This window comes from Neopsephotus bourkii, unplaced genomic scaffold, assembly GCF_033783945.1.
Source record: "Neopsephotus bourkii isolate Nb327-2 ecotype Australia unplaced genomic scaffold, CSIRO-AGI_Nbou_v1 NB_1821, whole genome shotgun sequence".
In the NCBI taxonomy this organism is placed as follows: Eukaryota; Metazoa; Chordata; class Aves; order Psittaciformes; family Psittacidae; genus Neopsephotus; species Neopsephotus bourkii.
Genome location: NW_026902294.1, coordinates 1,238,095 through 1,253,409, shown reverse-complemented (window position 1 = coordinate 1,253,409; position 15,315 = coordinate 1,238,095). Strand labels below are relative to the sequence as shown.

The 15,315-nt window shown below is 60.5% G+C and overlaps 1 protein-coding gene across 1 annotated transcript; it reads right to left on the bottom strand.

Annotated features, from left to right (window-relative positions):
- Window positions 1-399: 399 nt before the first annotated feature.
- On the bottom strand, window positions 400-2,129 carry NXPH3 (neurexophilin 3). Its single transcript, XM_061343097.1, has 2 exons — window positions 2,073-2,129; window positions 400-1,152 (listed from the first exon to the last, which is right to left on the bottom strand). Exons 1-2 carry the CDS (start codon window positions 2,127-2,129, stop codon window positions 436-438), a joined length of 774 nt encoding a protein of 257 aa, XP_061199081.1. The 3' UTR covers window positions 400-435.
- Window positions 2,130-15,315: the final 13,186 nt, after the last annotated feature.

The window sequence follows — 15,315 nt, the reverse complement described above, 5'->3', positions numbered from 1 at the left end:
TGGGTGTCCCACAGCCATGGAGGGCATCAGGTGCCGTTCTCCCAGCTGAGGTCTTCCTCTGGCTCCAGGCTTGTGTAAACCTGCTCCTAGAGCCCCCTTTGCCTGGTCCCCAACCTTTTAGAGCCACGTGGCCTAGAGCCAGGCGAATCCATTATTGCATTGAGAAACTCAAGTCCAGATCGTGGCTTTGTGTCCAGTTTTCTGTGTCCTAAAGCCACATCCCAAAGAGCACAGATCCAGGCCAGGTTTAGCAATGCTGGAACCCCATAGCCTAAAATTCCTCCTCTTGCCATTGGAGCCTGGGGGGGGGAAAGGCAAAATCCTCCTTTTCCTTCCTTGTTAGGGAGCTCCACGCACCCGCCCCTGCTTACAAACCCATCCCCATCCCTCCCTCCCCTCCCCAGCACCCGCTCGTCACTGGGGCATCCGAGCGCCTCATCCCGAGGGGTAGTAGGGAGCGTCGCTGTGGTAGTTGTAGTCGGGACACACTTTCTGCACCAGCCTGTAGTCTGTGCTGTAGAAAGTGATGTAGACGCAGATGACTTTGAAGGGCTTCGAGCAGACCCAGGAGACGTGGCTCTGGGTGTGCTCGTGGTAGCAGGTCTTGGATGGGTCGTAGGTGCAGAGCGTGGTCTTCTTGGCGCGCTCGACCTTCTCGTACTCCACGCGGCAGTTGAACACTTTGGACTCCTTGGCCTCGATGAAGATTTGCTGCTCCAGGTCGAACTCCACGGCCTTGGTGGGGGGCACGAGGCTGACGGAGATGTTCCCCTGCCCGGTGGAGTTGTGCTGGAAGAAGACGTTGACGGTGCCGTTGCCGTGGTCGACGACCTTGCCGGTGATGAGGAGGTTCAGCTTCACCGTCTTGATGTTGGAATAGAAATCGCCCCAGCCAAAAAGCTTCCGAGGCTGCCCCCAGCCTGGCCCCAGGTCCCGCTGGCCCCGGGGCTGTGGAGCCCGGTCCCGCACGGAGCCACCGGCCGGGATGCGCCAGAGCTGCTGCGAGCCGCTCCCCAGCGCCACGAGGGTCCCGTTCCGCAGCGGGGCCGCAGGTACCAGGGAGCGGGGGGGGAGCAGCCCTGGCGCCTTCCGCACCCCGGGGTTGGGTTCAGGTCGCTCCGCGCCGTTCCCCGGCTCCTGGCCACAAAGCACCTGAGCACAGCGAGGGGGGAGAGTGAGAAACGAGGGGCGGCTCTGCCCCCCCCCCCCGGGGTCACCCCACTTCCCCAGCATGACCCAGCCCGTCCTTCGCCCCACCTCGCTTCCCGGTCTCCCTTCTCTCGCCTTCCCTCCCCACTCCTGTCTCCAGCCGGTGCTTCCCTCTGGGAGCCGTTTTCCCGTTCTCATCCTCCCCTCACAGGAGATTCCTTCCAGGGAACCACAGAACCCCAGCCTGGTTTGTGTCGGAAGGGACCTTAAAGCTCCTCCAGCTCCAACCCCAACCCCTTCCACTGGAGCAGCTTGCTCCAAGCCCCTGTGTCCAACCTGGCCTTGAGCACTGCCAGGGATGGGGCAGCCACAGCTTCTCTGGGCACCCTGTGCCAGCGCCTCAGCACCCTCACAGGGGTGAAAGGAGCCGGGAAGAGGCCCTTTGCTGAGGCTGTAACTCCTGGGGGAGGGTCCCCACCTCACCCATCCCGCTGCTGACAGCACCTCCCATGGAGCCCTCTCCCGACCCCAAACCGCGCCATGGTCTGGGGGGAGCAGGGCAGGAGCTGAGCTCTCACCCCTTCACCTCCGACACCCCCCGGGGCTCCTGCACCCGCTCTGCGCTGCCTGCAGCCGCCGGGCCCCCCCAGGCGGCACAAACGGGCTCGGGCTGGGGGTGCCTGGGCAGGAGGCGGGCGCTGCAGCCCCGTACCCGGGTGCTGGCTCCCCGCTGTGGTCCCGGGGGGGTCAGGAGGCGCCTCCATCACCCCCTGCCTCCCCCCCCCCCAAGAGCAGAAGTTTTGGGATGCTCTGGGGTATTCAGGGGCAGATGCGGGGGGATCGATGCGGTTGATGCCGGGGGCAGCCCCCCCCCGCCCCCCCCCCGTCCCCTGCAGCCCCCGTTCCCCTTCCCCAGCGCTCACCAGCAGCGAGGCGCTCCCCTGGATGAGGAGGGCGATGCAGCTCCGCGGGAGATGCATTTTGCAGCCGCCGCCTCCGCCGGAGCCCCCGCTTCACCCCGGCTCCGGTGCGGCCCCGACACCGCTCCCCCCCCCCCCTTTTTCCCTCGTTTTTAAGCGAGGGGCGGCAGCGGCGGAGCGGGGCTCCCCCGTTAGAAACCGCTTGCAAGGGGCTCCCCCCGGGCCATGGTGGCTCCGGCAGCTCCCTCCCCGTTGTGCCGGACCGGGCGGCGGGAGGCGGCTGCTGTCCCCTGCCTGTCCCTGCCTGTTCCCTGCCTGCCCCTGCCTGTCCCTGCCTGCCCCTGCCTGCCCTGTGCCTGCCCCTGCCTGCCCCTGCCTGCCCCTCGCTGCCTCGTCGGAGGCTCAAAGAAACTCCGCTCCCTCCATCCCCTCCTCGCTCCCTCCCCTCCAAGCGCTGGGAGCAGAGCGGCCCCTCCGCCTGTAACCCCTTGCTGCCCGCAGCCCAGGCAGCCCGGGGGCTCTGCGGGGCCCGTGGGTGCACTGAGGGGTCCTGCACAGGAGACCCCAGAGAGGGGACGGTGGAGCCCTGGGATGGGGGGGGAGAACGGGGGGGACCCAGGGGGGTCAATGGCTCTGCCCTTAGGGCCGGATGGATCCGTCCCGAGGAGAGGATTTGGGGGTGTTGGTCCAGGAGAAGCTCCCCACGACCCGGCTTCAGTGAGCGCTTGAGCCAGAGCCCCCCCCGTGTGCTGGGTGCACCCCCAGAGCGTGAGCAGCGGCTCAGGGAGGGGATCCTGACCCTCTGCTGCGGGAAGGGGAGACCTGAGAGCAGCTCCAGTGCCTGAAGGGGCTGCAGGGAACCTGGAGAGGGGCTTGGGACAAGGGCCTGCAGGGACAGGGCAAGGGGAATGGCTTGAACCTGCCCGAGGGGAGCCTGAGCTGAGCTCTTAGGCAGAAGCTCTTCCCTGTGAGGGTGCTGAGGCGCTGGCACAGGGTGCCCAGAGGAGCAAGGAAATGCAGGTCCTGTTCCCCCGAGCGAGCCGGGTTCATTTCCACCCTGGTAAGGGCCTCAGGGAAGCAGAAGGCGCTGCTTTGCTGTTACGAAAGCTCCGATCGGGTGAGCTGTGTCCCCCTTTTCCCACCTTGCAGCTGCAGAAGTGGCACCACCAAGAAGCCAGGGGCAGGGCTAGAATTAAACCTGGTGTTGTCCCACCGGCCAGGAGACAGCTCCTCATTTACCTCCCTTTTCCTTCCTCTCTGCACCCGGTTCCTGCCCCCCCTTTCCCTGGGCTGTTTTGGAAAGCAGGATCTCACAGCAGTGCTAAAGATGGAACAAACTGCGGGGGCAGAGCAGGTTGTGAGGGGCAGGATGCTCGCACCGGGGCCCTGCTCGCCCTCCCATCTGCACAGCAAAGTGGTCCAGGTCTGACTGCGGCTGCGGTGCGGAGATGGGTGACAGATCCCTGCGGTGGCTGCAGGCACCTGACAGGAGGATGGAGCCGGGAGAGGCTGGGCTCTGCTCCCAAGGAACAAGGGATGGGACCAGAGGAACCGGCCTCAAGCTGCACCAGGGCAGGGTTAGATGGAGCTGAGGAACAATTCCTGCCCCAGAGGGTGCTCAGGGCAGGGCTGCAGTCACCATCCCTGCAAGTGTTCACACACTGTGTAGGGGAGACCTTCAGTGCCATGGGTTAGTGGTGGCCTTGGCAGTGCTGGGCAATGGTTGGACTGGGTGGGCTTGAAGGGCTTTTCCAACCCAGCTGATCCCATGATTCCAAGGTGCCTTCCTGCAGCACTGCCCCATTGGCAGTGTGATTCCAGGTGGGAATCCCCTGTTAGTGCAATGCCACTGGAATTACCGGGGCTTGGATCACTTCTTACTTGCTATTGAGCAACGTGCTTGGTGTTGGAGTGATGACATTTGGGGGCACAGGAAGACACCCCATTAGCACCAGTGGAGGATGAGGAGCCCGATGAGCTCCATTCCCAGGGAAGGGAGCAAAGGAGTGATGAATCCCTCAAAAAAAGCTTCCTGGTAGGCAGGGCTATTAAACTCCAGAACATTCATCCAGAGCAGTGCAGGCAGGACCCTGGAGCCTCCTAAACCAGCCGGAACACTGAAGGATATACAGCAGCACTGGTGCTGTCCTGGCCCCAGCGGTGTGCTGCCCACCTTCAATAGCTGCACGTTTCTAACTGCTGTGATTTCCATAATGATCCTCCTAAAACTTCCCAAAGCCTGTGCCATGCCCTGCTTGTCAATCACTGCAGGCACTGCATCTTCTGCACAGCCTTCCCGGAGCCATCTGTGCCGCATGGGACCGGCTCCGCAGCAATGCGGGGATGCATCCCACCTATTCCCACCCTGGCTGGGGGTGGTGGGATGCTTTTGGCCCTGGTTCCAGGTTGGCTCCTCAGGCCTCGGGGAGGCTGAGCTGAGGCCAGCACCAGCACAAGGAGGAGGAACAAGGGATAAAAACGATTGGAGGTGACTTTCTGGTGGTGGGAGGGAGCTGGGGACTGGAGTGGCACAAAGCAGGGCTGATTTAGGGGCTGCTGGAGCTCCTCTTGTGCTCTGATGGCTCCCTCCGGAGCGTGGTGAGCATGGGGCTGGTGCTTCCCTGTGCCCCTCATCCAGCCCAGGGATGTGGCCCAGCCCATGGGGGCCTGTGCAGCCAACACGAGCTTGGGGGTGGAAATGAACCCATGCAGGCAAGCCCCGGGGCAGTTTTCCTTCTAAACGCCTGTGAGTGCAATCCTGGTGCTGCCAGACTGGGTGGGATTTGGATGGGAGGAGGTGATGGGGACGGGTGCTGCTTCCCACACCATTAAATACAGCTCTGGTGCCTCTGCCCTTTCCCCAGGAGGATCCCATGGGTGAGACTGGGGGTGCTGGGGCTCTGCCAACTCCATCCATAGAATCACAGGATCCCGGCCTTGAGCACTGCAGGGATGGGGCAGCCACAGCTCCGGTGGGCACCCTGTGCCACCCTCACAGGGAAGAGCTTCTGCCTTATCTCCAGCCTGAGCAACCCCGTTTCAGTGTGACCCCATCACCCCTTGTCCTGTCGCTCCAGTCCCTCAGTGCAGTGCCTGGCACAAGGCTCCAGCTGGTGCTCCAGGGGCTGCTCCAGAAACACACCCGAGATCCTGCGTGTTCCCCAAAGCCAGCATCCCCCACGTGCTCCTGGTCCTTTGGGAAACCCTTTTGCTTCCCAGCTCCCGCAGATCCGGCTCTCTTGGAGCAACGATTCCCCATCCCTGGCAGTGCTCAAGGCCAGGCTGGACACAGGGGTTGGAGCAAGCTGCTCCGGTGGAAGGGGTCCCTGGCTTCACGCTACGTGATCTTTAATGCCCCTTCAGCCCAAAGCAGGCTGGGGTTCCATGGGGCTGTGTTCGTGCCACTGCAGTGAGCAGCGGCTGCCTTGGAGGTGCTGCCAGGCCCTGGTGCTGCTCAGCCCCGCTCCCTGCCTCCTTTCCTGGGTTTCTATTGCCCTCTAGTGGGACCTTGTGCTGGAAGATGGGCTCAGCCCGGGGGTGCTGGGGAGGGGGGTTCAGCTCTTACATGCACATACATACATGGGTATATAGATGTGATTGAAGGCTGCAGTGCCCAGGTATGTGATGGTGGGAGGAGGCCGGCTGCTGGCACCATCACCGCCAGTAGTGGCAGGGAAAAGGGGTTTGCCGTTATCTGCAGCTGAGCATCTCCCTCCAGAGCATGCCCCAAGCACCCACATCCACAGAGGCAGCTTCGGTGACACGGGAGACACGGGCTCCTGGTGGCTTCTGCTGGGAGAGGTGACCCCAAGGCTCCTCGTCAAAGGGAAAGGGTGGAGGAAGGAGACGTGTGACAGGATGGAGCTGCCAATGGCTCTGGTGCCCCCGTAAGCCCCCGAGCTGCAGCTGAAGCAGAGCTGTCAGGATCGTGAGTGCCAGGGAGCAGCCCTGGGAGGGAGGATGCTCTGGGAGAGACAGCAGAGAGCGGGAGGTCAGGGAGAGCTCATCCAGAGCCCCCGAAGCAGCACGGGAGCAAAGCAAGCGTGGAACCCAAAGCCTTCAAACGGCTGCCAGCTGTGAGGGAAGGGAGAGCGTGGCTCCAGGTGCTGATCAGCGGGAATCGGAGCCCTCTCCCCCCGGTTTCCCTGGGGAAGCCGCTGCCATCCTGGTGCTCGCTGCAGCCCGAGGTTATTTGGCCGCAGCGGTGATTCCGGCTCCGCTGAGCTCCCTGCTGGATGCGCAGGGAGCAGGGACGAGCCCCCGGGGTACCGGGCGCAGGTGGATGCTGTTGGCCCCAGGCACCCATGGGAGGTGGCTGATCCAGGCACACCCGCACCCAGCCCTTCCTGAGCAGGCACCAGAGGAGCTCTCCAGGCTGATAAATGCGGTTATTCCCCATGGGTTCGGGGTCAGGCAGGTTCCTGGGTGCCAGGAGCTGCTTCTGGCTCCATCCTCTGCTGCTTGTGCAACGCAAGCGGATTCCCCCCCTCCCAGTTATCCCAATGTGCTCATGGACATGATGCAGCTCCCTTTTCCCTTTATACAGATGCTTATGAAAGGGATGTTTGTGCTCTGGGCTCCAGTTCTGATAAAGCCATCGTCTGGATTCAGAGGGATTTGGGGACCGATGGACCCATCTCCAGCCCTTCTCTGGATGCAGCTGAGCCAGGTAGGATCCGTCTGTGCGTGGTTGTAAACTGGCTCCCTCCAAAGCTCAGCTTTGAGTGCATCAGAGTGGATCCTAAACCAGAAATCAATGTCATTCTAGGGAAAGTCCTCTCTAAACCCTGCTCCTTGCACTGCCCCGGCTCCCTGCCCTCTTCCAGCCAGGCACATGGATCTTTCTCCTCCCTTTCCAGTCAAGAAGAACCATTCCCAAACGTGTCAGGAGCTCTTGGCTGAGGCTGCAGGAGCCCGGTTGGGTTTTTAATTGGGAAAACAAATGGAAAGGTTCCTCCCCATTTCCTTCCTCTCTGCAGGCAGCAGGGTCTTCCCTGGGAGCTGGGGAGAGCAGTTTGGGAAGGAATTGCCTAAAACCAGGACAAATCTGGGGGTTATGTGAAACTGGAGCCCAATATCTCACAATGTGGCTGCAACTGGGGATGCACCACTGCATCCCAAAGGAATCAGTGTATTGGAGAGAAGCTCTGCTCTGGAGCCAGGCTGAGAGAGCTGGGCTGGGGCAGCCTGGAGAAGAGAAGGCTCCTGAAGGGGAGACCTTAGAGCAGCTCCAGTGCCTAAAGGGGCTGCAGGAAACCTGGAGAGGGGCTTGGAACAAGGGCCTGTAGGGACAGGCCAAGGGGAATGGCTTGAACCTGCCCGAGGGGAGACTGAGCTGAGCTCTTAGGCAGAAGCTCTTCCCTGTGAGGGTGCTGAGGCGCTGGCACAGGGTGCCCAGAGAAGCTGTGGCTGCCCCATCCCTGGCAGTGCTCAAGGCCAGGTTGGACACAGGGGCTTGGAGCAAGCTGCTCCAGTGGAAGGGGTCCCTGCCCGTGGCAGGGGTTGGAGCTGGAGGAGCTTTAAGGTTCCTTCAACCCGAACCATTCCGTGGGTCTGTGTCCTGGGGGTGATGCGATGCGGGCTGCACCCGGTGCGGAGCGGGAGGACGCGCTTGGGGCAGGGCTGGAGCCCACGGGCGGGAGGCAGAGGATGCTGCTTCCGCCGAGCGACTGCAGAGGGAGGCAGGGAGCTGCTGCTCCGGGCACCGCCTGTGTCCGGGTGCACCGGGGCTGCGGGAGCAGCGAACCCCGAGCCCCGCTGCCCCGGGAGCAGCGGATGCTGCCCCAGACCCTCCCACACCGCGGTGCTGTTGATGGCCCAGAGAACGGGATGGCGGGGGGGGGGGGGGGGCTGCAGCACCCTCCTGCAAGGAAAAACCACCTTTATCCTGAGAATGTCGGGGCCGCAGCAAGGACGAGCGTGTCCCGGGTTGCTGCGCTATGGGGGTTGCTGCGCTATGGGGGTTGCTGCCTTTTCATCCCATCTCCTTTGTTCTCCTCTGTTGTGGCTCATCAGTCTTTCTCAAGCCGAACAAAGCCATCTCTTGCTTCTGCTCTGGGGGGTTTGGAGCAAGGGGTCCCCGTTGGTGCTGGGAGAGCGGGGATGCACCCAAGGGTGCTCAGCTCCAGCCCAAGGGACCCAGTGCGTCCCCGCTGGCCAGGGGCGGGTGGCTCTGAGCTCCCTTCCCACTCTTTGAGCCTGAATTTCATCAAAAGAGCTGGAGAGGCAACGGGAGCCTCCCTGGGAAAAGCAATAATCCAGGGAAAGCAGAGCTCTGCCAACGGAGCGCCGGGGAGGAGATGGGGGTCGGAGCCTGGCGCAGCCCTGCCCTGTGTTTTGGGTGGAAAGCGCAGGATTTGGCTCTCATTTTACCTGCAGCTCCTCCCATAGAGCAGCAGAGGGGTTGGTACCACCCCAGTGCCTCAAACCCACGGCCCTCAGGGGGAAAAGGTCCTTTTTTCCTGGCTGTTGAGGTGATTCCAGCGCCCTGCTGCTGAAGCACTGGAGGAGGTGACAGTTCCCATCTCCCACCGTTTCTTTCTCCTTGCTCCGGAGCAGGACAGAGATGAAGAGCTCCTTTCTGCTGGGCTCAGCAAACAGCAGCGCCAGTGGCTTTGCACTGACCTGAAGTGATAAATTGGACATGAAAAGGGTTCACGTTGCAGGCGCATTTTCCCGGGTCATGTCCCATATTTACATCATGGAAAGGGTGATAGAAACGCGATGGGATCTATTGGCACCAGAAGCGCAGGGCTTGCAGCAGTCAGGGTTTCTTGCCCAGCTCTTGGAGCACTGCAGGGCTGAACGGCATTAAAACGATCACTAGAAACGCTGTGATGCCTCTGGCCGGGGCTGAGCTGTCTGAATGCGGTGTGAGGATGGAGGGGAACAGGGAGCATCTCGCACGCAGAACGCTCCCTGCTGTTCCAGGCTGGACAAAGAGGCTGAAATCTTTCCAGTTTGCTGCTCAAGCTGCAAGGAGTGTGTGGGGGGGGAAGCCTCTTAGCAGCAAACCTCAGCGGCTCAAAGCCCTGCTTTGGACCCCAAAGAGCAACTGTCTGCAGCTCGGCTGCGCCGGGATGAGCTGCTCCCTCCCCTTGCGTATCACCCGGTTCCTGCTGGAGCCAAGGGGGTCCTGCTGGATCTCACCTTGTGTTTGAAACGTGCTGGGGACACCCGACATTGGCAGGGAGAGGGCAGGGAAGGGGAGCGGAGCTGCCCCAGGGCCCCGGCAATTCACACAGCTTTGGTAGGAAAAGCCCCACTGCTCAGGCACGTTTCCTGGTGAGGCCTCACCTGCAGCACCGTGAGCAGGGCTGGGGTCCTCAGTGTAAGGACATGGAGCTGCTGGAGTGAGTGCAGAGGAGGCCACGAGGATGCTCAGGGGCTGGAGCAGCTCCTGTATGGAGCCAGGCTGAGAACATTGGGGTTGCTCAGCCTGGAGAGGAGAAGCTGCGTGGAGACCTCAGAGCAGCTTCCAGTGTCTGAAGGGGGCTGCAAGGATGCGGGAGAGGGGCTCTGCATCAGGGACTGCAGGGACAGGCCAAGGGGAATGGCTTGAACCTGCCCGAGGGGAGCCTGAGCTGAGCTCTTAGGCAGAAGCTCTTCCCTGTGAGGGTGCTGAGGCGCTGGCACAGGGTGCCCAGAGAAGCTGTGGCTGCCCCACAAGCTGGATGAGCTTTAAGGTCCCTTCCAAGCCAAACCAGTCTCTGGTTCCATGAGAAGGCGAAGCCCCCAGGACAGCGCAGGGTCTCAGCCACATCTCACCCCATGGGGAGCCTGCAGAGGCAGGGCAGGACTGGGGCTGACCCTGCTCTGAGTTTTCACATCACACGGAGCTGTCGGTTAAAAACCCTGCAGTTACTGAACGTGCCCCCCCCCCCTTATCCCTGCCAAAACCCAACGAATCCACCCCAAGACTTCAACCTCCCCCTTGGCACCTGCACTTTGAGCCCGGCCGCGTCCCGGCGGACGGGAGCGGGTGACGAAGGCAGCGCGTCCCTGGACAGGCTGTGATTGATGGGAGCCGTTTCCCTGCCCTCCGGGGCCGCGGCGCCGCCGCTTCGCTTGTTCAAGGGCTCGGGGGGGGGGGGAATCGCTGCCTTTCTTTCGGCTTCGCTTTCAAGTTGAGCGGGGTTCGAGCTTCCTGCTCTGCCCGCGCAGGCTGGGAGGTCAATGGGGGGGGGGGGGAGACAGCTTTTAACGGGCAAAGAGGCTGCGACCCTGTTCTCAGCGTTGCTTTAGGGGGAACAGACCCCATTTTACCCCCAACCCGCCCCATTCGCTCTCTCCAAACCCCTTCCCTGCAGCCGTGTCTGTCGCGGGAGGAGGCAGAGCGCGCTGTGTTGTGAGAGCGTGTGTTGACAAGCTCAGACTCCCCAGGGAATAACCCAGATGGATTTGCTCTAGGAAAACCGTGCTTCGGATAACGATGCGGCTTTCCTAATTACTCCAATGGCCGGATCCCAGACAGAATGGAGAAGCTCGTGGATTAGGGCCAGTGTGAAGCAGCTGAGGCTCTGGGGCCATTGATGCTCTGTCCGATCGCCTCGAGGTCTAGCAGCAGCAAAGGGGGCAATTCATGGGAGGAAGGAGGATTTATTAGGTCAGAAACTCTCCCAGTGAATGCGAGATTGTGTTTGTTCCTTCCCAGCTCACTGGAGCCAGAGACGAGCCTCGGTGGGTGCTGGGGGATGCTTGCTTAGGGTGGCATCCCTTGGGAAAAGCACAAAGCTGGGGCATGGAGAGGTTGTGGGCACTGTGGGTGCCTCTGTGTGGTGGTTTCTGTCCCTTCCCACCTCGGCTGGGACCGTATCTTTGTGCTGGTGGGGGGTTCACACGTGTCCCTCATCCATAGGCAAGTGGCTGGGGTCAGGGCACAGGTCCCCACCGGTGACCACCTCTTCCCAAAAGCCGGAGTTCATGGCCAGTGGAGCCATAAACCCTGGGAAGAGGGAGCCCGGAGCCCTTCCTCTGCCAGGGCCTGTTTATGCGTTTGATCCAGTTACTGCTTAATGCAAAATGCATCAGGAGCCCTTGGAGCAGGGACAGGAACCCACGGCTCAGCTTTGCCGTCCTCATCAGCAGAGCTGCCCCCGTAGCACAATTCCCAACACCAGTTCCATGGTTTCATGAGAAGATTGCTGTCTTTCTTCTTTCTTCCTTTATTTAACTTCATTCCAACCGGTCGCTGCTTCGTTTTTGCTCTGATTTAGGAACAAACCCCAATGGCTGGAGGCTGAATTGGCTTCACTGATGCATCCCGCTGCTGCCTCTCAGCTAGGATGTTGCTGCTAGATTAAAAGCTTTGGCACCAGGGAATTGGGGCTGCTTTCAGGCTGACCCACCTCAAACCCCCTAAGCCATGGGGGTGCATAAACCACCACCAGCATCGTGCCTTCCCATCCCTATCCCAGCAGGGGCTGTGCCGACGGCTGTCTCTTGACCTGAGACAGGAAAGAAACCGCTCGTGCAGCCGAGCCTTGTTGTGGCTTCTGAGGTTTTAGCAAGTTAAAGCAACAAATTGTCCATTGAAGTGAAACCCACACTGCAGAGGGGCTCCCCGGGGAGCCCCACATCCCGAGCCAAAATCAGCGGGAGAGAAATCAATCACTGTGATAGGAAATGAAGCCAGCTCCAAAGCTCCCTTTCCCTTCTTCCCTTGGCAAACCCCTGTTTTGGGGCTCTGAGTTTTCCACCCTTGTCTCTCATGTGGACAAATTGCTAGGGATGGGGATGCATTTCCTTGTCCCCACAGCCAGCTTTTCCCCTGAAGGAGAGGCTGACCTGGGACCCTATTATTTCAATAGAGATGCTGCCTGTGAGTGATGAAGCACAGGCCTCCCGCGCGCCAGGCGAGGAATTTCTCCAGCCTAATTGGATTTGCTTTCCCTATTTCTGCAGCCTGTGTGCTCCTTGTGTTGTTATTTATAGGAAACATCTGTCAGTGTCAGCCAGCCCCGAGGTGGGAAACCAGGGCTCGGGGCTCCCTTTGCTCTGTGAGGCTGCCCAAAGAAGTGAGTGGTGACCCCACCAGGTCCTTTGCAGAGGGGTCACAATGAGGAGGTGCCCACGGGAGGCTCCTTGCACCCAACAGCAGGGGAAGGGCTGGGTAAAAAACACAGTTTCATGATGCCAGCAGGTAAGTCCTGGCTGCAGTAAAGCCCTGCAGGAAGCAGGAGCTTCCCCCCATCCTGCTGAATGGGCAGGGAAAAGCCAGGGATTGGTTTTCCAGGTAGAAGCAGACCCACGGGATGGGAGGGTGCTGGGATGCTGACTCAGGCAGTTCCTGCAGCTGAGATTAACCCAGGTAACTCATCTCAGGTCAACGTTTTCAAAGCTGGGTGGGAGATGTGGATGTGACCGCGCTGGAGATGTTCCTTCTCCCCGTCCACCCCCTGCACCCACTGCTGCTCCTCTTTGATGGGGTTGGGAAGCTGCTTCTCCTCTTTTCTATTTCCAGGGAGCTGCGGATGAAAGGGTTTTGCTGGAGATGGCAGCACAAGAGACAAACCTTCCCTTTCCATACCCAATGGGGCTGGGATGTGAACCAGGATCCGGGGCCAGCTGCACGCAGCCGATGGGATGACCCGGCTGCAAACCCCTGGATGCAAAATGGCTTTAATGGGTGGGAAAAGGAGGCAACTGAGGCAGGTTAATGGGGTAAGATCACCCAGCTGGAAATCAGATGCCTCCTCCCCAGTGCCCCATTAACCCCAGTGCATCCCTCTTCCTCCCTGGGCACCTTTCTGAAAGCTTCGCCTTGCATGTACCAGAGCAAGGAAGAGCCAAGCTTCCAAACGCCTTTTATCCTGATGCTTTTGGGCCTCGGGAAGTGCTGTAAGTGAGCACAGGGAGGGATGTGTCACCTCTGGGGGGTCCTGGTGCCTTCTCCTTGCGATAGCGTGAGGCAGCGCTTCATTCCCAGGCTCTGGAGGTGCCGACACACGATGCTCTCGGGTGTTTCCATCTGTACCATGGGGCCCTGCTGGCAAAAGGAGCTCTTGGGCTGTGAACACAGGACTGGGTCCTGATAGCAAAGTGATTTACAGGGAGGCTCAGGCCAGCTCCCAGCTCCAGGGGTGCTTTTACGTGACGGCCTGATGGTTATTAATTTGTCTGGAATTTACTGTAATGCCCTTAATCCTGATGGGCTTGTTGGGTATTTAATGCAAAGATTTTAAGTGCTTCTGTGGGTTTTTTTCCCCTGGAACTGCATCTTTGGCTGCACAGTCACAGGGGCTCCTGTTTCAATGGAAATCTCAATGAGTTTCCCCCCTGCTTGCAGCAGGTCTGACTCAGCCCTGCTCTTCCCCATCATCCCCTTGGGAAAGGCTTCCCAGGCTTGTCCAGCATCCCTATCCCGAGGTTTCAAATTCCCCTTCTCCTTTGCAGCTCTGAACATCTTTCATCTCCTCTTCTTTCCGAAAGCCATGGAATTGCCCGTGTCCTGCCTTGCTGTCCATGCCGGCTCTGCCTTGCCCTCTCCCATGGATCAGCCCTTCCATGTCATCCTTGCTTTGATTCCCCACTCCCTGCCTTGTGGCTGGCAAGCGGAGCTGCAGCCATGTGTTTCTGGTTAGGTGGCCTGACAGCTTGAGGTTTCCAGCTTTCTGAGTGGGAAACACAGCTCCAAAAGCCTGGAAACGTGTGAAGGGTGCAATGCGATTCCAGCTGCGTTCCGCTCCCCCTCCTCTGTCCCTGCAGGGAGAGCGCAGCTGATGCCAAAGCAGGAGGGGGGGGACCCAATCCAAACCTCCCAGGGAAGCTGGAAAGCTGTGTAGGGCTTTATCCAGAGATCGATCCAATAAATCACAGGCCGGGACTGTGAGAGCAGCAGGTTCCTTGGGATGCGATCCCAGGCCCGCGGCTGGAGCAAGCTGCCTGGGCTGTGCACATGGGGGGGGGATGAAAAGGCTCATAGCTAAATGCTGGGGGGTGCATGTGCTTCCCACGGGCCCCCCCAAAGGGCTTGAAGCTCCATGTGGGTAAGCAGAGCTGCCTCAAGGCTTCACCCACCCCATTGCAGAGCATCCCGGGCTGCACACGGCTCCTTCCCTGCCATCCCCGGGGCTTGCAGCATCCCCATGGATGGGGCTGGTGGGAGACAAAGAGCCCTTTGAGGTGCTGCGAGCTCGGAGCCCAGGGCCGGCCGTGCCCCTGGGGTGAGCTGGGGCTGCCCCACTTCATGGCTTTATCCTTTCTCCTCTCCTGTCTTTATCCTTTCTCTCTTGTCTTTATCATTTCTATCCTGTCTTTATCCTTTCTCTCCTGGCTTTATCCTTTCTCTCCTGTCTTTGCCCAGGAGGGAGCCCCTCAGCAGGAAGCAGAGCCGGGTGCTGGGGGTTGTGCCTGGAATTGGGCTGGATCGTGGCCACCCCCATAGAACCCCATGGGGATGTGGGACCCGGTGGGAGTCTGAACCCAGCCACAGGGGTCCTGTCCCTCGTTCCCTGCATGTCTGGATGGAGCCGGGGCTTTCAGCATCCCTTGGCTGGAGGAAGGCGAGCGGTGGCCTCTTGTGACCCTCGCACTGAGCCAAGGATCGGGGCTTGGCTCCTGCTCCGGCTGAGCACATGGAGCCACTTCCTTCCCAGCTGAACAAGTCTTTCTGGGAATGAGGAGGAGAGGGCTGCTTCCCACTCCTCCCAGAGCGCTTGGGAAGAGACGGGTCTGGAAATACCCCCAGAATGAACGCCCCACATTGCCTACGTGTGTGCAGCCCAGTGATGCCGAGCACATGGGATGGATCCCTCCACATCTTCTGCTGTTGCAGCTCCGCAGAGCTCCTTAGGGAATGGGGGATTTGGGAGCAGGAAGGTTAGCACAGGGTGTTTGCAGGGTCGAACATGGTGCCACAGCGGGATAATGGGCACGAGGCTCCTCTTGAGAGCATTTGTCAAGGAAAGTGCCCAGCAACAGAGCTGCCTTTTTGCTGGATGATTCCCGATGGGAGTTGAGCATTTGCCAGGAAGAGGGAGGATGGAGAGCACGCGAGTCCCCAGGCTCTGCTGACAGAGCCGAGCTTGTTCCCAGCAGCCTGGCAGCGACCGCTTTAGACTCGTGGTCCCTTTGGAGGGCAATGGGATGAAGGCGAGCACCCAGCCTGCACCCGGGGTGGTGCTGAGCTGCTCCAAGGGATGGTGGGCACTGGGAGATGGGAGACGCAGGAGGGAGCAGAGGAAGGGAGAGGGCTCCTGCTGACGCAGCCCCTGCCTTTGGCCACGGTGCTGATGCTTTCGGTGTG